This window comes from Vulpes lagopus, chromosome 1 (assembly GCF_018345385.1).
Source record: "Vulpes lagopus strain Blue_001 chromosome 1, ASM1834538v1, whole genome shotgun sequence".
Classification (NCBI taxonomy): Eukaryota; Metazoa; Chordata; class Mammalia; order Carnivora; family Canidae; genus Vulpes; species Vulpes lagopus.
In genome coordinates, this window is record NC_054824.1 from 110463558 (window position 1) to 110488880 (window position 25323).

Genomic DNA, 25323 nt, shown 5'->3' on the forward strand with positions numbered 1-25323 from the left:
TAGAGGACATTACACAAAGTGAAATAAGCCAGAGAAAGACAGTGTATGATCTCACTTCTAGGTAGAATCTTAAAAAAAAAAAAGTAGAACTCAAAGAAGTACAGAGCAGAATAGTGGTTACCAGAGAGAGGCGGGGGGATAGGGAAAATGGGGAGATGTTGGTCAAAAGATACAAAGTTGCAATTACAAAGGATGAAAAAGTCTAGAGATCGAGAATTACAGGCATGATGACTATGGTTGATAATACTGTACTGAATACTAGAAATACACTACGAGAATGGATTTCAGGTGTTCCCATCACAAAAGAAAAAGGTAACTAGATGAGGAGACTGTTTATTAGTTTCACTGTAGTAATCATTTCAAATCACCATGCTGTACACTTTAAATTTGTACAATTTTTATTTTTAAAAAAGGATCTTGTAATATAGAGAAAAAAGTTTAGCTTACCTGAGCAAGGAGAATATTTATAACTTCTTCATTTTCATTCATTTCTTCTTTGGAAACATCCTCTTTTGAAAGACTGGCGATCTCTTGTGCAATCTTTGTTTCGCACTCCTGTCAAGAAAGAAATGAAAAAGCACTGGTCAGCCCAAATATAACACATATTCAACAATTTCACACCATCACCATTTAGACGTTTCCTTTTCATTTCCTAGAATTGAAAAAGTAACAGTAACAGTCAGATGAACTATCTGGATAGATGAGCATTTGTTAACTGGGCTTGGAAAATAAAATATGGATCTTAGTTTGTGGCTGCACCATGAAAAATGTTCAATTCTGATTAGTTACTGTGCTCATCATTTCTAAACCCATCCATATAAAATTACTTTCTGTGATACTTTCTTTTTTTTGGAGGGTGTCCACTTTAAGTATACAATTCAATTAATTCTGACAAATGAATACAGTCGAGTAACCACCACCACAAACATGACACGTTTCCCTCACCAAAGTACCGTTGGGTTCCTTCACCATTTGCTGATCCCTGGCAACCATTGACCTATTTTCTATTCCTATAGTTTTGACTCTTCTTAAGTTTCATATAGATTGAATCAATCAGTAAGAAATATTTTTTAAAAGATTTTACTTATTTATTTGAGAAAGGAGAAAGAGAGTATGAGCAAAGGAGGGGCAAAGGGAAAACCAGACTCCCCGCCAAGCAGGGAGCCAGATATGGGGATCAATCTCAGGACTCTGAGATCATGACCTGAGCCAAAGGCAGATGCTTAACCAACTGAACCACCCAAGCACCCAGTAAAAATCTTCTTTCACGTAGCATAATACTTTTACTATTCATCTATTTTGTTGTTTGTATTAGTAGTTTGCTGAGTAATATGCCGTGGTACAAACGTACACCAATTTGTTCATCCATTCACAGTTGATGGGACACCTGGGTCCTTCCTGGATCTGAGCTATTATAACTAGACCTGTTACAAACATTTCATATATATCTGCTTTATGTGGATATATGCTTTCTTCTTTTAAATACCTAAAAGTGGGACTGCTTGGTCATACAGTAACCATATGTTTAACTTTATAAGAAACTGCCAGATTGTTTTCCAAAATTACTGTTGTCATTTTGCATTATCAAGGGCAACAATGAGATTTCCAGTTGCCCCATGTTCTTGTCAACACCTGGTATTTTTATTTTTACTTTTTTTTTTAGAGAGGGAGAGTGTGTGGGACAGAGGGAGGGAGAATCCCAGGCAGGCTAGATGCTCTGCACAGAGCCCAATGCAGGCAGGCTAGATGCTCTGCACAGAGCCCAATGCAGGGCTCAATCTCACGATGCCAAGACCATGACCTGAGCCAAAATCAAGAGTTAGATGCTTAACCAACTGAGCTAGCTCATACCCAGGTACCCCCACACTTGGTATTTTTAATTTGAGTCATTCTTATCGGTGTGTAGTGTATTTATTTATTTATTCATGAGAGACAGAAAGAGAGAGAGGCAGAGACACAGGCAGAGGGAGAAGCAGGCTCCATGCAGGGAGCCCGATGCGGGACTCGATCCCAGGACTCCAGGACCATGCCCTGGAGAGCCTGGTCGAAGGCAGGCACCAAACCGCTGAGCCACCTAGGGATCCCCCATCAATTTGTATTTCTTTAATGACTAATGATATTGAGCATCTTTGCATGTTATCTGCCATCTGTACATGTTAAAGTGCCTATTCAACTTTTTTGCCTTTTTTTTTTTTAATTTTTATTTATTTATGATAGTCACACACACACACACACAGAGAGAGAGAGAGAGAGAGAGAGAGAGAGGCAGAGACATAGGCAGAGGGAGAAGCAGGCTCCATGCACCGGGAGCCCGACGTGGGACTCGATCCCGGGTCTCCAGGATCGCGCCCTGGGCCAAAGGCAGGCGCTAAACCGCTGCGCCACCCAGGGATCCCCCCTTTTTTGCCTTTTTAAAACTGAATTGTTATTGCAATAAATGTACTGTACTGTGATGGGAGAGCAGAGTTTATACAGGATATCTCTGTACCTTCCAATTTTGCTGTGAACCTACATCTGCTTCAGAAAAAAAAAATAAAATAAAACTCCGGGACACCTGGGTGGCTCAGTGGTTGAGCACCTGCCTTCAGCTCAGGGCGTGATCCTGGGGTCCCAGGATCAAGTCCAGCATCAGGTTTCACACAGGGAGCCTGCTTCTCCCTCTGCCTATGTCTCTGCCTCTCTCATAAATAAATAACATCTTTTAAAAATTGTCTAAAAAAAATACCTTGAATTGTCTTCTTCTTAAGAGTTTTTTACATAGTCAAATCTTTTATCAGGTATGTGTTTTTGCAAATATTTTGTCACAGCCTCTGACTTGTATATTCATTTTATTAACAGTGTCTTTTGAAGGGCATGTTTTTAGCACACTGATGAAATGTAATCTAACAAATTTTTCTTTTACAGTCCATGTGTCCTATTTAAGAAATCACTGCCTAAGCCAAAGTCAATAAGAACTTTCAGGTTTTTCTTCTGGAATTTTTTTTTAAACGTCTTAATGTATGGTTCATCTTGAATTAATTTTTATGTATGATACATAGAAAGAGTCAAGGTTTTGTTTTAGTTATTCTTTTTTGGCATACAGATATCCAGTTGTTCCAGCATCATTTGTTGAAAAGAAAATCCTTCCCCCAATGAATCGTCTTATCAGCTTTGTTGAAAACTAACTGCCCATGTATGAGTGGGGTCTATTTCTGAACTTTCTGTTCTATATGTCTACCTTTATCCAATACCTACCGTCTTAGTTACTGTAGCTTCATAGTAAGTCTTAAAATCAGGTATGTGAATCCTCCAATGTTGTTCTTTTTCCACAATCATTTAGATCATTTGTATTTCCACATAAATTTTAGAGGAGCTTGTTATTTTCAAAAAAACAAAAACAAAAAAAGCCCACTTGTTTAGATTTTGATTGGGATTGACGCCACAGATGAAACTGAAAACACCTAACATCTTAACAATATTAAGAGATAGCACTCCATTTATTTAGGTCTTCATTTTTCTTTTTAGGCTAATATCTAACTGCTCATTGCTAATATAAAGAAATACAACAGACTTCTGGTGTGTGTATCTGATCTTATATGCTACAACTTTGCTAAATGGACTTCTAGGTTTTTTTTTTTTATAGATTCATTAGGATTTTATATGCAGATAGTCATGTTGTCTGCATAGAAAAACTTCTCTCCAATTTGTTTTCTTGCTTTATTGTACTAGCTAACACGAACATCCAGTACAATGCTGAAGAGAGTGGTGAAAGCAGAAATCCTTGCCTTGTACACCCAATCTTAGGAGAAAGCATTCAGACTTTCACCATTAAGTACAATATTAATCGCTGATTTTTTTCATAGACACCCTTTATCAGGCTGAGAATGACATTTGCTGAGAGCTTTTATTATGAGTAAGTTGAATGAGAATTATGAACATCTGAAATGTTGAATTCTGCTAAATGCTTTTCTGCATCTATTGACATGATCTTGTGGTTTTTTTTATTCTTTGGTTTTGTTAATACAATGAGCTATATTACTTCTATCTTTAAAAATAATTTATTTCTGGATGGGCAAGGTGGGGGATTAAAAAATAAAAGAATTTATTCCTCAAAGTTGAAGTCAACTTGTCAGCACCTTAGGAAAATTTATGAATTAATGAACAGGTATAAAAAGATAGCATAAAGAAAACTAGTAAAGTAAAGGTGATCTATCCCCTTCTCTAATGGCTCTGCCTGCTCTGTCACAACTCCTTTATGCAAGAGAGAAGCATGAGTAGCAGAGACACAACTGTCACAACTGACACAACTGACACAACCTTCATTTAGAGTCTGATGGGCAAAGCCACACGGTCAGCAATTATAACCATGATGGCTGATCAGTCAGTCACTGATTCCAGGCTGACGCATGAAAGGAATAATGACAACAGGCACAAGAAGCAAAAGATAGATAATCTGGTAAGCAGTAGGAAACGAGGAAAAATACACAAAGGGCTTTTGCTGGTCTGCCAGTCCTGGAGTACACATGTAAAAATCCCACGAATGCTTCCTTTCTGACGAAGCCAACCTCCACATAAATGCAAACCTCTGGGCAGCCCGGGTGGCTCAGCGGTTTAATGCCACCTTCAGCCCAGGGCCTGATCCTGGGGGGCCTGGGATCGAGTTCCACCTCAGGCTCCCTACAGGGAGCCTGCTTCTCCCTCTGCCTGTGTCTCTTTCCCTCTCCCTCTGTGTCTCTCATGAATAAAATCAATCAATCAATCAATGCAAATCTCTACCATCAAAGCAACGTATGTACATGGGCTGATTTTGCCTGTTAGCACAACCACAATGGCGACCCACCACTGATCACACTCTCTCAGTCTGATAAACGCTAACTAATGTTCCATGGAAGTACTATTTGGGGCGTGGCGTTGAACCTGCATGCGGGTTGTAAGAGGGTCCAGTGATCTGAGATCTTAGCCTTGGTGTGGCTAGGCAATTCACAGTCCCAGAGCCAAGCAACACAGGCTAAGCTAGAGGAGAGCAAAAGCCTGACTCATATACCCCAAACTTATCAGGAGTTACATGCTGCTCTTCCTATTAGGTGACTAAAACTCCTCCTTATCTTCAGGACCTCCTTATGTTTCCTAAGAGCTGACTCAAAGGCCTCAGATTCCCCAGCCATCTCTGAAATGTCTCACTATCCAACTGCTTCTGTTGTTCACAAATACAACTAAGCAGGAAATAACAAAACATCTTTCAGTAAAATCATCTCTTAAATTAAAAAAAAAAAAAAAAAAAAAAAACAGCTTTCTACATTAAACATTTCCCTGATACCAAACTGAAGGACCAATAATGATTAGCTGGGAACATTCAAGCAAATAGATTTCCCATAAGGGAACTTCACTTCAGAAAACATGTATATATTGTGTTTTTAAAAGAAAAACTAACTTAAAATAGTATGTAAGAAAAATTCCAGCACATATGGTTTATATTCCATTATAAACATGATGTACCAAAATGACAAATTTACTCACTTGTCTTTTAGCTTCTCTCAGTTTCCTTTTGAGGGCTGTCAAAATTCTTTGTACTTCCCATAATCTTTCTTCTTTAGATAAATCCTTTATCCCAGCCTGCAGATCTCGATGTAAACAATTCAAAAGAAACTCCTAGAAAATAATATGCACACTGAGTGGTAACTCATGTCTTACCATCTTAAAATAAAACCACATGCAATTTCTAAAGATGTACAACCAACTCTTTTTCAATTATCATTAAGGGAATGAAATAATGGCATGAACTATTTTTTCAAGGATATGACTGAAAAATCCTTTTTTGCCTTGGGCACTGAGTTCTTGTCATTAATTTACATTGGCTCAGTAATAGTTCATTCATATCCTTTCCCACAACACATCGACAACTAATAGTGGGAGTTCAGAGTAGACAAAAAGGAAAAGAAACTAAGCAGGAATTTGATAACATGTATGCCAATAATCATCATCAAATATAAGTAGATTTCTTTGTCTTGAATTTCTTAATCAGTTTTGCTAAACACACACACACACCACCAAATGAACTATTTCTTCTATCAATATAGCATAGAAGAAAAGTACAGGATTTGGGGTCAAATCCTGGTCCTATAGTTTAGTAACCATATAACACAGAGTCAGTTATTTAATTTCCCTAAATTTATTTTTGTCTGTAAAATATGGCTGATAACAGCAAAGTTGTCCCGATAAGCTAACATTTTTTGACTCCTTACAACGTTCCTAGCAGCATTATCTTATTCATGGTAGTAATCTTCGCATCAAACCATGAGATGACCCATTTTAAAATGGGATCACCAAGGCTTACAGAGGTTAAACAATTTGCCTAAAAATCAATCAGCTAATTAGAAACCAAGGAAGAATTTAAAGCCAGGTCTTTTGATTTCAAAACCTGTGTTCTTTCTACTACAATATTCTGACTTCACTGGCATGAAAGAGTGCCAGACAGAAATTTCTGCCTTTGGCATACCATTAACAATGTGTCTAACATAGTTCCAGACACACACAACGTACTCAGTGAACAAAAGCTCCTCCTCTTAATCATCACTGTCAATCATCATAATCACCCAAAAGGGGCAAAGCAAAGGGAGGCTCTTCAGGGCTGAAGCATGGGGCTGAGAGCACACACCTGTCTTCTGATCTCCTCCTTGATGTTCTCCTGGGTCTCTGGCAGTGTGGGCATAGTGGCCATGTTAGACCATCGAAGAGGTTTTGTCACTTGCTTTAGTACCACATTTCCAAAGAGCTCTTCCACATGTGTGAAAAACACATATAGGACACGATTGCTAATCTAAGAAAAAAATAAATAAAAAGATTTGCCAAAAAAAAAAAAAAAAACTATTCAAATTAGCATTTTATTTCATTTAACTTGTGTCTGGTGCAGAGTATATCCTTTAATCCTAGACATGGGAATGACCGTTCTCCTCAGTAGGGACCAGACATGCTTTGCTACTTAGTGGCCAATTCAAAGAAGAAAATGGAAAAGCAGGAGGAGTTCAGTCATGAATTCAAGCACCATAAGGAACTGAGTGGGAAAGGACAGGAAAAAGGTTGCAGAGCCGCTGACCATCAATCTGTTCCTTCTAGCAATATAATATTAACTGATTTTAAAAATCCTATGTTCTTTATTCTCGAGTTACTTTGAGACCTTGGCACACACACATATGGATCCACTGAGGAATATGAAGGAAGAACACTTGGAGTTGTTAAGCTGGGCTGAGAATAGAAGAACCCTCACTCCAGAAACAAATGCCTTCTGGGCACATCTGCACAGCCAGTGTTTAAATATGATGTTCATGTGCTAGGAGCTCAGGACATTAACTACTTTCTACCTAAGCTTTATAATATACTTGCACTTTCTATGAAACTATCATCCCTATTATAGTAATATTAAGTAACAATGTAATATTTACCAAATTCTGAAATCCTGACTAATCCGAATGATCAAACTGAAATCTGAGAAACAGTTTACTTCCAAAACACAATCAATGAACAATGCAAGTATAAGAAAATGCACTCTTACAACAGTGCATTATAACAATGGCTGACAATAATCTAGTATACTGGCCAAAAAGAGAGCTTAAAATAAAAATACAGGGCAGCCTGAGGCAGCCGGAGTGGCTCAGTGGTTTAGCGCCACCTTCAGCCCGGGGCCTGATTCTGGAGACCCAGGATTGAGTCCCACGTCCGATTCCCTACATGGAGCCTGCTTCTCCCTCTGCCTGTGTCTCTGCCTCTCTCTCTCTCTGTGTCAATCATGAATAAATAAAATCTTAAAAAAAAAAAAAAAAAAAGCACAGGGCTGCCTGGGTGGCTTAGCAATTTAGCGCCGCCTTCAGCCCAGGGCGTGATCCTGGGGTCCCGGGATCGAGTCCCACATCCGGCTCCCTGCATAGAGCCTGCTTCTCTCTCTGCTTGGGTCTCTGCCTCTCTCTGTTTCTCATGAATAAATAAATAAAATCTTTAAAAAAAATTCTTCTTATAAAAAAAGTACAACTGTCACTTCATTTTTTTGTCTTTTGTGTCTAGCCTTTATAAAGTATTAATAATTCTGTCAAGGGCTTTTGTTTTTTAAAGATTTTATTTATTTATTGAGACACACAGAGTGAGAGAGAGAGGCAGAGTCACAGGCAGAGGAAGAAGCAGGCTCCACACAGGGAGCCCGACATGGGACTCGATCCCAGGTCTCCAGGATGACACCCTAGGCGCAGGCGGCGCTAAACCGCTGCGCTACCAGGGCTGCCCAATAATTCTAATTAAAGGAAAAGATACACTCTGTGCCAGCACCAAGTGAGCAGCAATAAACAAAGGCCAAGTATTTATACTGTAAATTTATATTAACACATTACCCAATTCCCTGAAATGCCTCCTCAGATTAAATTTCTATAATTTCCTTCTCTAGGATCTTTATGAATGAAATGACCAGGTTAAATCTCTGACCAAACTAATGTTGTTAGGCTCCTTTGTGCCTGAGTCTGGTGTGTGGATGTGATATAATTAAGCAATAATGCTATTTGAAGAAATAAATGAAATCTTCAAAATTCTATAGATGAACTCTATAATTGTGGGTACCACAGGCTGCTTCTCTCCTCATGACAGACAGATCACTGTCATCAGAAACTGGTTTAGAAACCCACACCAGGGACACCTGGGTGGCTCAGCGGTTTGGCGCCTGCCTTCAGCCCAGGGCGTGATCCTGGAGACCCGGGATCGAGTCCCACATCAGGCTCCCTGCATGGAGCCTGTTTCTTTCTCTCTGCCTGTGTCTCTGCCTCTCTCTCTCTGTATCTCTCTCATTAAAAATAAATAAAATCTAAAAAAAAAAAAAAAAAGAGAGAGAGAGAAACCCACACCAAAGACTGCAATAGTCAAATTACACAGCTACATGCAGCCATATGACAACACTGTAAGAAAAACACCAATATTCAGGCTTATCTACTGCCTACTTTTGCTGGTTAACTGCTTTGTATGTGACTCAGCAACAGAAAATGGCTCCAACACTCCCCGCAGTCAGCATCAAAGGACATGTGTGCAGAGAAGGCCATGTACCTGAACGGTTGGGCTGAGCACTATAGAAATGTTCTGTATATTCATTTTTGTTTCCAGTTCCTTCGAGATAACATGGTCCATGTGCACGATCAGCCAAGAAATCAGAAGATAGTTACATTCTGGCAGTTCTTTGAGCAAGCGCTGGAATTCCTGCACCTTCTCGCTCTCTGTGCTCCTCCCACAAGCCTCCTCAAAGCGGGGCATCAGCTCTTTGGTAAGCAGATTCTCCGGAAGGTCTCGCAAATATTGCTTCAACAAACTGGCTACGGTGTTAGGCTCATATTCTTCCAAATTTGGAGACTCCTCTCTGTCATAGGCTGCTTTCAGCTCATCCACCTTTGATTTAATTCCTAAAAACATTCAAATACCGAATAGAAAGAAGAGTATCAAGAAAACAAACACACACAGCTTTTCTCACCATGGCACCTGCCCCTGGGGGGAGATCTAAAGAGTTAATCTGACAGTAACAAACCTCTAGTTATGAAGTATTTATCTGCTCAAAGGGCATAGAGTTCCTCTGTAAAAAAAAAAAAAATTATAATAATAATAATATAAAAGACTACACCGTGAGGGTGAACTCAACCAAAAGCTAAATAATAATGGGAAAACTCAGTATTTAGAAAAGAAGTCAGAGCAATCTTGGAATATCTTAGGTTTCAAACACAATAATTTAAATCTACGTAGTTAAAAATTCAGGCAAAACTTCAACTACAATCCAAGTGTAAATCTTGTTCCACATGAGCGGCCAACTGCCTTTTCTAATGAGTCCCAAGACTGATAACACAACACACAACTCAGTATTTATTAGTGTGTCCAAAAAATTGTGGGTAATTACTTTTTTATAAGCAAACATTGTATCATAAATGCAAAAGGGGGGTTTGCTATCTAAACACACTCTGAAAAATCTTGTCCATTAAATAATCCCCATCTAATTTCTATTTTAACCTTAAACTATGATATATTTTCTTAATCCGGAACACAGCAGGAACAACCAAAAAAAAAAAAAAAGAAAGAAAGAAACTTAAGGTTCCTAAAATCAAATTGTTTTGCTTTTCTTATAGGACAGAAACAGTGACACACAAAACTGTTTTCCAAACATTCTATAAGTTTTTAAATCTAGTCCAATCTGCATTTAAGTGATATGGATTCGGTGTTAGTGACTGCTCATTAAAGTACAAGGTAGCTTTCTGTTGTGTTTGATACTTAAAACTTTAGGCCAACATTTGAAACAAGCCACATTATTAAGACTGAGAGACTATAATGGTTGATGCAAATATTCAAGTGTCATCTAATCTCAACAGCATTTTATAATCAGTAGTGCTTACATCTGGGCTTTGGTGTTCCTTATCTTATGTGAAACCCTTACAATGGCATTACAATGAATCTGTCAATCATCACTTACCCAGCACTGGCAAAATAAAATCAATAACACTAAATGTGAAAGTAAGAACATAAAGCTTATTTTGTATAATCTTTATTTTGAGGCAAGAAAAGTTAGAAAATAATTCCCATTTTCTTTTTAAGATTTTATTATTTATTTTAGAAAGAATGAGCAACCAGGCCAAGGGGGAGGAGGTGGCAGAAAGGAAGAGAAGCAGACTCTGCACTGAGCATGGAGCCTGATGTGGGATTCCATCCTTAACCAAAGGATCAACCAAGGATGATCACCTGAACCAAAATCAAGAGTTAAAGACACTTAACCAACTGAGCCACACATGTGACTAAATAATTCCCATTTTCTTATTTTTATGACAATGAGTAAAACACAGTGAGTGAGAACTTCAATTGAAATTCTTAGCAAAGACTTTCTTTTATGTATCTAATTTTTCTCCCCAATAGTGCCAACCCAGAAACCTACACAAATAAACAATTAAAATATGTGTTTGGTTTGTTGTTACTCTGAAATTATCAAAAAAAATTTTTAATTGGACACTTCAAATAAAATGTCTTAGGTAAAAAAGGAGCATACACAAAATGGTATATATTTAACAGTGGAACTTACATATGAATAATTAAAAGCCAAAAATTTCCAGCAGAAAACAGTATTATGGGCATTCAAAGAAAGAAAAGTCACAGAAAAGTCACAGCCATAAACTTAATCCATACAGCACACTGTCAGAGCTTAAAAAATAATAAAAAATTGATCAAAGCAAGAGCTCAGCCTCCAGGAGTCAATGATCAGGGGAACAGCTCCGTTTGAATGCTCTGACACACAAATAGAGGAGTTCTGCAACTCTGACTCTCCAAAAGAATGCAAACATCAAAAATAGGTCAAAGACAAAGGAATCCTTTGAACAAAGCTACAGAAACTCTTCAGAGAAACTTTCACCTAAAACAAAGTTCCTTCGTGCCTATCAAACTCATGTGAGAGAAGCAGCTGTGTTAGTACTGTTTAAATCTTTAAAAACCAATTCATCATTAGTTTTAAAAGCCAAATTTGCAAATTCATTTAAATGTGTTTATTTTCGTGTTATTAAACGGTTATAAATTCAATACCTAATTTGTGGATTTTATTTTCTACAAAACGGTACTATGTTAGCCAAAAGAGTTAAGAGTCTAAACGACAGCATGGTATCTATGGAACTATGTAAAAGGTTCCTCAATTATCAAAGATGCCTGTCCCTTCTCAAAAAAATCAAAAATATCAAATCTGCCCTCTAAAAATGTGTATGAACCAAATAAATGGAAAAGCTCAACATAATCTCTATATTCTAAATATGTATGATTTGACATATCATGAAAATGTGTTACCAACAAGTTTTATAAAATACATCTCCAGTATTAAGAAACTGAATTAAAGGAAAATAATGATTTGGAACACAGATGTTGCACAGGGCAAGACTTCCATACTACACAATAAAAAAGTCCTACTACTTTGCAAGAAATAAAATCTTTTTCCTTTTACATTTTGCTTGATTCCAGACACCCACATGAGATATTCTTGCCAAATATGAAATTTAAATTTTCACACATAGGGAACATAAATAAATGGAAAATCAATTTCATTAATCTATGTAATAGCTGCACATGGCTGACAAAAGCATTCACATTTGGGCCTAAACATATAACAAAGAACATTTCATGTCCCTCAGCTTAACTCAGGAAATATGATTATGCTAATAAAAGTGTCTCTGAAGCATCCTTTACCCAGATATCTCCTCTCCCTCACAACACGGAGCTCTGCTCAGAGAGGAAAGAGGTGAGAAGAATACAGCACAGTCTGAGCGCACCCGAGCGAAGGGACACTACTCCTATGCTTTGCTTACACTCAGCCGGGCGGCTGCAAACTATGAAAGACTCACGCATAAAGCCTCCTAATGGAAGGTAGTATCATAAGAAAAAAGCAAACTATCAAAACACACACAAACACATACACACACGCGCGTGCATGCGTTGAGGGATTTTTGTTCAACTGCAAGGATCAAGGAAATGAATAAGGCTCAAGACCCATGCTATAATTTTCCTCACAAGCTAATCGTTTTCCTTTCTTTAAAAAATGAAGGTGAATTTCTTAAAACCCCCAAGAGAAGCACATGTCCTCAATACCTGAAACTCTGTAGATGCCTTCACACTTCATGCCATACTTCTCCACGTAATCTACACACTCACGGAAAACCGCTGGCAGCCGAATGCCATCGTACAGCATGGTCCTCTCAGCTGCATCAGTCAAAGGGACTCCAAAGATGGGTTTGAGGTTCGGAACATCAATCTGAGGCACCTCTGGCTCCTGGATTGGCTTCTTCTTTTTCTTCTTCTCCTTCCACTGTTTAACAACATCGGCTGCTGTCAAGTCTTTTGACTTCTTCTCTTTATGTTTCTCTTCTTTGTGCTTTTCTTCTTTATGTTTTTCCTCTTTGGGTTTCTCTTTAATTTTAAAATCCTTCTCTTTCTTTTTAGAAAAGCTGGGCTTCTTGAAAACATGAATTCCCTTGGACCTCTTCATTTTGGAAGGACTTTCAGCTTCATCTCCAGAGCTGTCTTCCTGAAAGGCAGCATAGCCTTCAGCTGCCAAAGAAACACAGGAAACAGAAGTCATAGATCTGTTAAATGTCAAACCATGCCTAAACTCTCTAAAAACAGGACCAAAAAAACAGCGCTACCTGGCACTGGCTACCTTGCTTTTCACTTCATGGTCAATCCCTCCTGGGTACTCCCAGTAAAGAAACAGGTTTCTTCTCAGGTAAAATGAGATGTGGCAGTGACATCTCCTGGCCACAAGAGGGGAAATGCAGAGTGCCAGTTACCATCACAACTGGTTTTAGGTGGAAGTTTGGCAAACCAAATACTATGAATACACAACAAAGGATCTACAGAGAGAGAGCTAAGTAAGAGTCCTATAATATAGAGCGTTCTTTCTGGCAACTGCAGCAGGGACTGAAGCTTCATTTGGGTGGAAGACAGAACCAGGAAATTTCCAAATCTCTGGATGGTGGCCAAATGCACCGGCCCACTTATGCATCATGAGCCTTGGTGTACACACACTGACACTTGTTTTATATCATATTAGAGCTATCCTAGCTTGCTTCTGTTATCTCAAAATATAATTCTCCTATTCTTTTCTTTAGCCAGCTACCTTACAAGCTATTTCATAACAAAAATTAAAAATATTTCACAAATTACCCTCCATTTAAAATACCACAAACTCCACACCAACCAGAAGGGCAGAAACCTTAAGGGCATTATACCATGATCTAAAACAAATGCGGTTCTCAGACACTGCTGGTGTGAGTGTAAGCCACTCTGGAAAATTGTTTTTGCAGGATCTATTAGACTAATGCTAAGTTGAGTGTGGCCTATAATACAGCAATTCCACATCCAGGCATATACACAACAGAAATATGTATAAACACCTACAACGACACTCACAGAAGCCCTATTCATAACAGTCAAAAATGGAAAACAACCCAAAAGACCAAGAATAGCAAAAAAATTCTAGTATATTAATGAAATGAAACAAAATCCAGCAATAAAAACGAACAGATTACTGCCACATAGAATAACATGGATGAATCTAATGAATACAACTTTGGGCAAAAGAAACTAGATGCAAAAGGAAATCTGGTATCAGTTAGATAAATTCAAAATCAGGCAGTTTCAAGCTATATTGAAAGCAGTTTACCTTTGGGAAGGGTGGAAGATTCCCTTTGAAGGGATAATGGAAAGGAATTTCTAAGCTGCTGATAATGCTCTATTCCCAGAGGCTTATAATTATAAGGACATACACCCTTTTTGTGATAACTCATTCAATTTATATACAATTTGTGCATTCTTAGTGCTATGCTTCAAAAAACAAATTAACTTAAAAATACCGTAGAACTCCAAATAAAGCAATACTTAAAATAACTCACCTGATCTGCTTTTAACATACTAAGGTGCTATGCTTAAAAAATTCATCTTTCCTACTGAATAGGAACTATAAATAGAATGCATTATGGCATTTGCTTAAGACAAACAAATAACTACTTTTTTTTTACAGTTCCAATAAAGTATAGTACTGCAACTGGCTTACACAACCTAGCCAAGAAAGTAATATTCTATATAAGGGTGAAACTCCAGTATCTACTTTTTATGCATTATTTAAAATAATCAATATAAGAAACTTTCATCATAAAACTTTACCATTTCCGGAAATTTGGTATTTTTATTTGCAAGAGTAAAACCCTAAAATACAGCTCTACTATACAAAAATTGAGATCCAGAAAAGAACAGAAAATGTCAAACAAGAGTCTTTGAACATTGTCTCAGAAAATAGCAGGTGCATGTAATTTGAGTAAAAGTTTATCTGAAATATATCAAAAGCACAGATAAAAATGGCACTTACTCCTTTTTTCTTTTTTCTTAAATTTTCCTTTTTTCTTCCCATGGTCTTTCTCATCATCAGATACTATGTCAGGAGGTTCATGGAGGCTGTCATGGGGAGGCGAGGGCTCGCCGGTGCGGTACAATCCAGGAAATTTAGTAGGGCTGATCTCCTCAGAGCTGGGGGTTCGGGTAAGACCACTGCCATGCTCCACCCTGCGGTGTTCACTGGGGCTGCTGGTGGGGGGCAGGAAGCACTCAGTCATTCTGCCTCCCTGATGAGACAGTGAAGAGGGTTTCTCTGTTACCTATCCATTACACCTGCACATAGGAAAAAAAGGTCATCAACACCAGTCAAAATACAAAAGCACCTCCCCACACACAAAACGTAGTGAGTACTCTTGCATTTACAAATCAAAAAATTTTTCTTCATGACCCCTCTTTAAAAATATTCATTTTCTCATCTCAAGTTATATTCATCACACATTTCAGTTTTCAGAGCTTTCATAGAAAGCACTAGCATCTTTAAGTATTAGAAAAATAAACTAAATGAAAATCAGAGTTCTCAAAGTAGCACACAGAGCTCCTTTTACAAAGAAGTCCCCACAGTAAGAAGTTTCATTTTGTTTTTTTGTTGTTTTTTTTTTAAGATTTATTTATTTATTTATTCATGAGAAACACACACAGAGAGATAGGCAGAGACACAGGCAGAGGGAGAAGCAGGTTCCATGCAAGGAGCCCGACGTGGGACTCGATCCCGGGCCTCCAGGATCACACTCTGGGCTGCAGGCGCCCCTAAACCGCTGCGCCACCAGGGCTGTCCCAAGAAGTTTCATTTTGATTGCTCTAATCAACATAAAATCTTACTATTTTCCTTTATGAACAAATTACAAGTAATAAATTATATAAAGACAACTTATATAGCTACAGATGAATAGTTCAGAATCATAATTAAAATTTACAATAGTTGTAGTGATATATTTGATGATTCATACAATGATAGAGCCTTAAGTATAGTTATATGCTGCATTATATTAGGTAGTTTTTGTGTTGATAATAACTTTAATTTTGTACTCCAATTATGTCAAAAGAAACAAGGGAGCCCTTATTTGTTCAATCCTAAAATACACACAAAGCAGACTGACTAGAATGGACACTGCAAAGGCCAACCATAGTAAGAACTCAAGATATGTTCACTTCTTTCTTTCTTAGAGGTTACACAAACTATATACAGTCAAAAGTTACTTGGATCAGTTCTTATTCCTCTTTAATATCCTTATGATACTCATTTGGAAAACTATTAGAATCACTCATTTTCTCTTTGCACTTACTTTTAAGGTTATTTTACAATTTAAAAACTCCACAAAAAAAAAAAAATTAAAAAAAAAAAAAAAAAAAAAACTCCACAAGCCCTAAATGACAAGATCAATAAATCTGACCATGAACAGTCAAAAAACAAGCAAACATTAAAAAAAATAATAAATTGGCAATCTGCAATAACTAAGTTCTTTAAACAGCAAAGAGTTCTTAGAAATCAGTAAAAATATTAACAAATCAGGATACCTACACAAAGCACATGATACAACTTATAGAAAAATGACTACACAAAGCACATGATACAACTTATAGAAAAATGACTAATATCCATATGAAAATTTTCATATCCATATGAAAATTGTTCAAGTACAATTCTAATTTTTAAAGCATAAACTTAAAAAGTTACCATTTTTCTAACATCAGACTGGCAAAGAACAAAAAAGTACATAATACCCAATGTTGGTAAAGATATAAGCAAAGAGGGACTCATGAGACTATGTACTGATAACATAAGTCTAAATTAGCACAATCTTTTTTGAAAAGCAATTTGGCAATATCTATCAAAATATAAAATGTACTCTCTGATCCAGGCATTCCTTTTAGGAAATTATTCTTCAGATACACTTTCACAAGAATTCAAGGATGTGCACATGAAAATATTCATTTTAGAACTCTAAGAGCAAAAATATAATAATCTAAAATGGCTATCCCTAAAAGATCAGTTATGATTTACCCACATAATGGAATATAAATTAATATACACAATTTTTGAAAGCTTATAAGAAACAGCTACTGTTAACTCTTGGAAGTGGTAAAATGGGAGGGAGAGAAAGATTTTTTTTTTTATTCCTTCAACATAGTTTGAACCTTACCATGTCCTTTTATTACTTTCATTACTATTGTTGTTTTTAAAAATGTACAGGGCATATTTTTTTAATTTCATAAAAATCATACAGCATTTAAAATCATGTTTTTAATACTATTTAATAATATAGAGAAAAAATAATATAGAGAAAAGGCTTTATTTATAGCACAATATCAATATTTAAGTATATGAACATACATGCAAAAAATGGTAAGAACAGGGGCACCTAAGTGGGCTCACTCAGTTGGTTAAATGTTCGACTTTTAATTTCGGCTTAGGTCATGATCTCTCAGGCTTATGAGATTGAGCCCTGCATCAGGCTCTGCACTGAGCATTCTAGCCTGCCTTGGGATTCTCTCTCCCTCTCCCCTGCTCTCCCCTGCTCTCATATACACACATTCTCTCTCTCTCTCTCTCTCTCTCTCTCTAAAAAAAAAAACAAAAACAAAAAAAACTTAAGTACAAGAGAATGTTAATAACAATTCTCTGAATCCTAAGATCATAAGTGACCTATGTTTTCTTCCTACCTTCCTGCATTTCATAAATTTTCTACCCAGTATTATTGCTCATATAATCAGGAAAACATAAAAAAAAAATCAGAAAGTTCCATTTAAGATCTATAAGGATCAGTCTAATTCTGTTTTTCTGTTTGGCTACTGTTTTTTAGAAGTACAGGCCATTTTCTCTTCAATCAAAGGCATCGTAAGTTTTTAACAATTACGGGATTTGAGGGTTTACGCAAAGCTAGAGCCCAATAGCATAACAGTTACGTATTACAGGTGAGGAAACTGAGCTCCAAAGAGGAAGCCAAAACACAGCTGCAGGAAGGAGCACAGCTGTAAACTACACAAATAAACCTGCTTATAGGCATCCCTTCCACACTGAGCCATTTTGTCCTAAGCTCCCCTGGCTTTGCACACGATGTCTTCACTCCTGGAAAGCCCCCCTTCTAGCACCTCTGCACGGCCAATTCACACCCATCCTTCACCACGACTCCTGAAAATGGGAATGAGGGATCTGTTTGAAGTGATGGAAATAGCCTAGATTTAGACAGTGGTGACAGTTACACAAACTAGTTGATTTACTAAAAATCACCACATTATACACTTTAAGTGGGTGGATCTTATGGTATGTAAATTATACATAAATAAAGCTGTTTAAAAAAAAAAAAAAAACAGGATCAATTACCAGCAACACTTTTTCCAGGAATCATCCCTCACCACTCCTTTTCTGTGCTCTCCAAATCTCCAGAACACACCTCCAGCACTGCATGCACTATGCTGTGTTTTAATTGCCTGGGCACCCGTCTGTCCTGTCCAGCAAATTTGTGAGCTCCAGCATTTAACACAACACAGGGCATTATAGGAAGTACTCAAATTACTCAAATTAAGTTTACTTAATGAACCAATTAGTTTCTCCCATGTCCTCAACATATTGTATATTGATGATGAGACAAAGACTAGAAGACATGAACCTGACCCTTAGCCTTACATTTGAATTAAGGAAACAAAGCAATGGAGCCCAAATTTTGAGTTCCTGTGGCTTCAGCAACATTCACATACATTAACCTTAGTACATCCTGTGAGAAAAGAAGTACTTTGCCAGGTTCACAAAGTGGGGGCCCAAGGCTCAGAGGCCTGCAGTAACTTACCCTAAGTCACACAGCAAGCAGTAAAACTGGGATCTACCCTGAAGTATCATTTTTTCCACTGCACTGCCCTTCATGTATCACACCCAGAAGAGCACATTCACGCCAGGAGGAACAGAGCAGTTAAATTAAGACACAAGCAGAAACACGGGGCTTATCTGTGGGATGGCAGCAAGCCTGGTCTGATGGAACAGCTCCTGGGAAGGATAGGAGAGGCATGGAAAGACAGGTGGGTTCTGAACCGAATGCCAACTGAATGCCCAGCTGAGGACTTCGGCCTTGATGTGGGAGCCGAGTCATCACCAATCACAAAGCCAGGAAGTGATAAAACGGGGACCTAGAGGAGTAAGGGCAGGAATATGTACCAATGCCACACGGATCTGGGTGCTCCTCCCGTCTTCCTGCAGCATTTTGCAACGTTCTCTCTGTTCACACACTAGCATTACTCAGTTTCCATCCTAGACTGACAAAGAGGACAGGTTTGTTCAGAAAGCGTTCAAGAGATAATCTTACAAAAACTACTCTAGATGATTATGTGTTGACTTGCTTCCACTACATTTGGGAATGAGTAGAAGGAAGGGCAGAGCTAAGAGCATACATGAAGGGTGAAGGCCTGAATGCAGGATGATTTAAAAGCAACAGGTCTCCATTAGGACACACTGTTCTGAGCACTGGGGAGCCACAGCAAACCTAAGCTTCAACAAATAAAAATGGGCAGACGCAGCCTCAAGGGTTCATGGTAAATTTGAGTAGAAATAGCTAAAGGTAAGGGAAAAAAACACAAAAATTAAAAATTTCTACTTCTAACGGAAAAGAAGAATGGGTGTAAATATGTAAACATTTGAAGAAAGAATACTTACCCTACTCCTCTTGGTGAAGTACAACTAAAAATCCTGGATATTAGATTTAAAAAAAAAAAAAAAAAAAGGACAACCGACTGATAGAGAAGAAGGTTAGTAGGTTAGGGACCTCAGGATTCTAAGAACAGAGTTGGAAGTTCCCTGAGTTTTCTTTTTGCCTCTACATCCCAGACTTGGAATTCAGTCCAAAACCCAGAAACACTGATGGGCACAGATCAAACAACAAATGCCTGCTCTCTCTAGCCAAAGGACTAGGAAAGGAGCTGCCCTACAAGAGGAAAACTTTTAGATAATAATGGTCTACCCCAGGCAAACACCAGGAAAAATCTGTAGCCCTCCCCTGAACCACACCGGTAAGAAGGAGATTAGATTTGCACCCTCATGGGGTGCCCCAAGTAGGACGCTGGGCCTTTCACACCGGCCAATTGGTAAGAGTACTCTGCTCTTGCAAGGGTATCAATGGAGATTCTTCCAGTGAAGAATCTGGACTTCTACCCCCAAACTGTAAGTAACTAAGCATCCTGCTCCATTCCTGCTAGGTAGTCTCAGAGGCCTAACAGAGAGTTGGGATTTTCACCACCACCCAGTGGTAATGAGGCCACCCCACTTCAGTGTCAATAGAGCCCACATGGGAAGCCAGAAGCAAAAGAGGAAAAAAGAAAACCTTCAAAGAAAAGATTAATTACACAGAAGACAAATCGTAATATAGAATTAAAACCAATAATTACATTACGGGCAATGGAATATACATTCCAATAAAAAGGCAGAGAAATCAGGGTGCACAAAGAAGCAAGATTCAATGATCTGCTGTTTACAAGAGATGCACTTTAAAAATAATTACTACACAGAAAGGTTAAAAGCAAATGAATGGAAAAGATATACCATACAAACATATAAATAACATCAGAAAGGTGGAATGACTATAATATCAGACAAAATAGACTGCAAGACAAGTACTGCAGAAATAAAGGACATCCCCACAATCATAAATGATGTAATTCTACACATGTACACGTCTAATAACAGCTTCAAATACATGAAGCAAAACTGACAGAATTAAAGAGAGAAATAGACAAATCCCCAATTATCATTATCACAGAACTCTCTCAGTAAATGATGAAACAAGCAGTCTAGACAATATCTCAGCTGGGGGGATCCCAGGGTGGCTTAGCAGTTTAGCGCCTGCCTTCAGCCCAGGGAGTGATCCTAGAGTCCCGGGATCAAGTCCCACATCGGGCTCCCTGCATGGAGCCTGCTTCTCCCTCTGCCTGTGTCTCTGCCTCTCTATGTGTCTCTCATGAATAAATAAATTAAATCTTTAAAAAATATATATATATCTCAGCTGGGACACAAAAACTACAAATCATAAAACAACAAGTTGATAATGAGATTTCGTCAAAAGTTAAACCATCTATACATTAAAAGAAAATTATATTGAGAAAATAACAAGCCTGTGCTGGATGAAAATATTTGTAATACATATATCTGACAAAGAATTCATTTCTTTAGGAAAAAAAATATGCATCGTATATATACAATTGATCTATAAGATATGTATTACCTTATATACCAATAAGACAAACCAATTAAAAAATAATGAGCAAATAATAATAGCAAGCAAAATATCTGAACAGATACTTCACCAAAGAAAATATACAAATGATCAAAAAGCACATGAAAACAATGCTCAATATCATTACTCACTAAGGAAATGCAAATTAAAACCAGAATAACCCTATTACCTAAAATTAAAAGGACTGCTAGTACCAAGTGTTGACACGAATGTGGAGCAACTGGTATTCTCATCTGTTACTGACAGCAAGTACAGAAACTGCACAATCACTTTGGAAAAGTACTTAACGGTTTCCTATAAAATTAACATACATTTTCATCACCTAATAATTCCACTTCCAGGTATTTACTCAAGAGAAATTAAAATGAAATGCACGCAAAGACTTCTCAATGAAAGTTAATAGTACCTTTATTTATGCTAGCCAACTGGAGATGACCTACATATCTATCAACAAGCAAAAGTTAACAAATTATGATATATCCTTATGATGAAATACTATTCAGCAATAAAAAGGAATGAATGAAAAGGAATGATGGACACAACAACACAGATGAGTCTCAAAAACAATGAACCAAAGAATCCAGACAAAAGAATATACACTGCATGAGTCCGTGTATATGGAATTCTTAAACAAGCAAAACTAATCTGTAGTGATAGAAAGCCAATCAGAAGTGCTGCTGGGCCAGATGTGGTCAGCCAGGAAAGTGAATGCAAAGAAGTGTAAGAGAATTTGTCACATCACACACAAAACACAATTCATGATAAATCATAGATGCAAAATTTAAAAGCTCATAACTGTAAAACTTCTAAAGAAAAAGATTTTTGAGACATGAGGGTAAGAATTTCTGGTCCAGACAGGACCAGAAAGCATTAACTATAACATTAAAAATTGAAAACTGGACCCTAATAAAAGTAAAAACTTCTGCTCATTAGGAAATTGAATAATCAAGCCAGTCTTGGAAAAGACATTTACAGAATATATATCTGACAAAAATTATATCCATAATATATTAAAAAACTCCTTACAATTCAATAATAAGAAGACAAACAATCCAGGGAAAAAAGTGGGCAAAAGAGTTGAGCAAAAAACTTACAAAGAAAAATATGTGACTGGTCAAGAAGTCCATAAAAAAAAACTCCACCTCACTAAACACTGAAGAAATCCAAATTAAATTTTAAATGTGAACTATCAAAAAACACCATCTAGAATGGCTAAAATTTAAACAGAATGAGATCATTTCCAACACTGGTGAAGATATAGGACACAAGGAAGTTTAAGAAATTGTTGGTGGGAATGTAAAGTTTAACCATTTTGGAAAAGTGTTTGGCAGTATCTGTTATTAAATCCTACTATATGACCTACCAATTGCACTACTGAGTATTTATTCAAGAGGAATGGAAACATATCCACAAAGACTTATGATCAGAGTAACTTTATCCATAAAAACCAGAAACGTCTACATTTCCAACAAGGGACTAGATAAACTACAATATACTCGTGTTAGCATTTTCTTAGAAGCAACTATTCATACAACAAAACAGATGAATTTCAAGTCAGCACACCCAGACACAGTATCTGCACACACAAAAGATCATAAAATGGATTCTGTTTATGTGAAGTTCTGAAACAAGGAAACTTCCCTCTGTCAAAAGAATTTAAAATTGTAGTTGTGGGGGTATAGGGCAAAGGCAGGCATTGAGTACAAAACAGGAGAGAATTTTCTGGATTGGCAGCTATGTGGTATATCTTAACAAGCATGTGGGCTATATGTATGTACACATTTGCTACAACTTAAAGTATACATTTCACCGAATATCAATTATATCTCAGTAAAATCTCTCAGAAGGGAAAAAAGCCATAATGCCATACATACAGATGACGGTGATCATGAGCCATTAAAAAACACACACCCTCCTTGTCAAATGTTGCTACTCCCACCTCTACAATAAACATCCCACCACCCCTATGCCCCACTACAAACCACTACAATAGGAATGTCTCTTCTAATCTTTCCTAAATGAAAGCCTGTGGCTTGTGGCTGGTTCTTGTAAAAAGAGTAACTTCTCTCCAGAGAGAATTGCAGGTAAAAAAATGGTTTTTTTCCATCACCATTGTTTTTAATGAAGAAATTGTTTAAAACTGTAAAGGGAGGGCAGCCCAGGTGGCTCAGCGGTTTAGTGCCACCTTCAGCCCAGGGCCTGATCCTGGAGACCCGGGATCAAGTCCCACGTCAGGCTCCCTGCATGGAGCCTGCTTCGCTCTCTGCCTGTGTCTCTGCCTCTCTCTGTGTGTATCTCTCATGAGTAAATAAATAAAATCTTTTTTTAAATTAATTAATTAAACTAAAACTGTAAAGGGAAAAATGGGCATGAGATGGCAAAACCTTAGCAGCACAGTGGTTAAACAAATTGAAAATACTAATCCACAAACATTAAAATATTAAGTATGTATGTTGCATATAAAATACAGTACAGATGCAGGAGTTGCACTATACTAAAGGTAAAAAATGTTACTTCTGCAGTATCTGACAAAAAAGTAATAAATTAACTTTTATGACAGTTATAATTGAGGTAAAGCAAAAAAAAAAAAAGCTTCATAAAACTACATTCAAACTTAACTAACAGTAGCTTAAAACCATTCACTTTTTCTCCAAAGAACTAGGATACACATTATTCTTAAAATAGTTTTTCTGCTCAGGAACTAGAATTAATCAGCACATGTAGTAATAATCACTCAACCATGCAAAAGGACACAGTAATCTAAATAGGGAAGAAAGAAAGATCATGGAGTTAAAGTCTCCGAAATGAGCTTCTGAGAATTACTCTAGTGGTTTATTAAACTTGATAATGTCAACAGAGGAAAAGACCTATTCCAGAAAACCAATAACCTGCTTAACTAGTTTACAAGTCAAACAAATTCAGGGACTCCTGGGTGGCAGTTGAGCGTCTGCCTTCGGCCAAGGGCGTAATCCTGGAGACCCGGGATCGAGTCCCACATTGGGCTCCTTGTATGGAGCCTGCTTTTCCCTCTGCCTGTGTCTCTCTTCCTCTCTCTCTTTCTCTCTCTGTCTCTCATGAATAAATAAATAAAATCTTTAAAAAAATTCAAATTCTGTATTTTATAATCGTTCTTTATTAATAAATACCAGGCTAAAATTCAGTAGAAGCAGCTTTCTGTTGTTTCTATAGTTAATACACTACATACTGAACCTCCACCCAGTATTAACCTATTATTTGGGAATGCCGAATTTTGTAAACAGCATCTGCACACATAATACATTTTGTTCTTCAAATGACATAGAAAGAAGTTTTCTCAGAATTAAAGGACAAGAGTGCTCAGATCACAAGAGACCACTAAGCACCCCACACAATAAAAGAAGAGACCCACACTGAAGCACATTATGAAGTTTCAGAGCACAATGGGATAGAAAGATGATACTAAAATAGATTCCAACCAGGAAGAGCACTTACAAAGGATCAGTGCCAATTTGCCAACAGGAACACTGGAAATTTAAAGACAGTAAAGAAATAGCTTCAAAACTCTAAAAGGAAACTAGCTCCAACAACCATTCAAGCATAATGGTAGAAATAAAGACATTTTCAGACACACTGTCAAGGAAGGTACTTCCCATACATTTTCTCAAGAATGCCAACGACTTGAGCATAACCTTGGAAAGCAGCAAAGGAAGCACCAGGAAAACAAGCCTGTGACCAACTAGTGACACAGTCCACAGTGACATAAGAGAAAGAGCTCCTGGGGACAATGGGGTTTACAGACCTCTGACCATGTGGAAAAGAACAGTAAGATCTGGTAAAGAGTTGCTTGGGCTTTTGGAATAAATCTGTCATAAGAACAGAATAGAAAAGCAAATAAAAATAAGAAATAACCATTAACTGTTAGGAAAAGAAAAAAGTAGACGAGAAAATGAAATTGTAGTCTACTGCCTAGCTCCGCATTACACAATATTTGTCCAGTCATCATAATGAAAACAATGAACACTGATTCAATCAAACATTGTGATAGGGATGATTATATCAGAAGGCTAAAGGGAATTCAGGAAAAGGGCATGAAACCTAAATAGTCATCTACCATAATACCCAGTTAATATGCCACACCTAAAACTAGTATCTGGAAAAAATAGCAGTTTAAGTATATTATTTAGAAACAAAGAAATAAATACCAAAAGAATAAGCTGAGAGGAAAAAA

The 25323-nt window shown here is 37.3% G+C and overlaps 1 protein-coding gene across 3 annotated transcripts in view; it reads right to left on the reverse strand.

Annotated features, from left to right (window-relative positions):
* Nucleotides 1-25323, reverse strand: part of RALBP1 (ralA binding protein 1) — a 57319-nt gene that overhangs the window by 8688 nt on the left and 23308 nt on the right. For all 3 annotated transcript variants that reach the window (XM_041761218.1, XM_041761198.1, XM_041761209.1), the window contains exons 2-7: nt 14876-15174; nt 12601-13059; nt 9055-9404; nt 6635-6796; nt 5497-5628; nt 448-555 (exon numbers count right to left, since the gene is read on the reverse strand). In XM_041761218.1, the coding sequence (XP_041617152.1) occupies nt 448-555; nt 5497-5628; nt 6635-6796; nt 9055-9404; nt 12601-13059; nt 14876-15119 (1455 nt within the window). In that variant the 5' untranslated portion in view covers nt 15120-15174. The remainder of the gene's footprint in view (nt 1-447; nt 556-5496; nt 5629-6634; nt 6797-9054; nt 9405-12600; nt 13060-14875; nt 15175-25323) is intronic.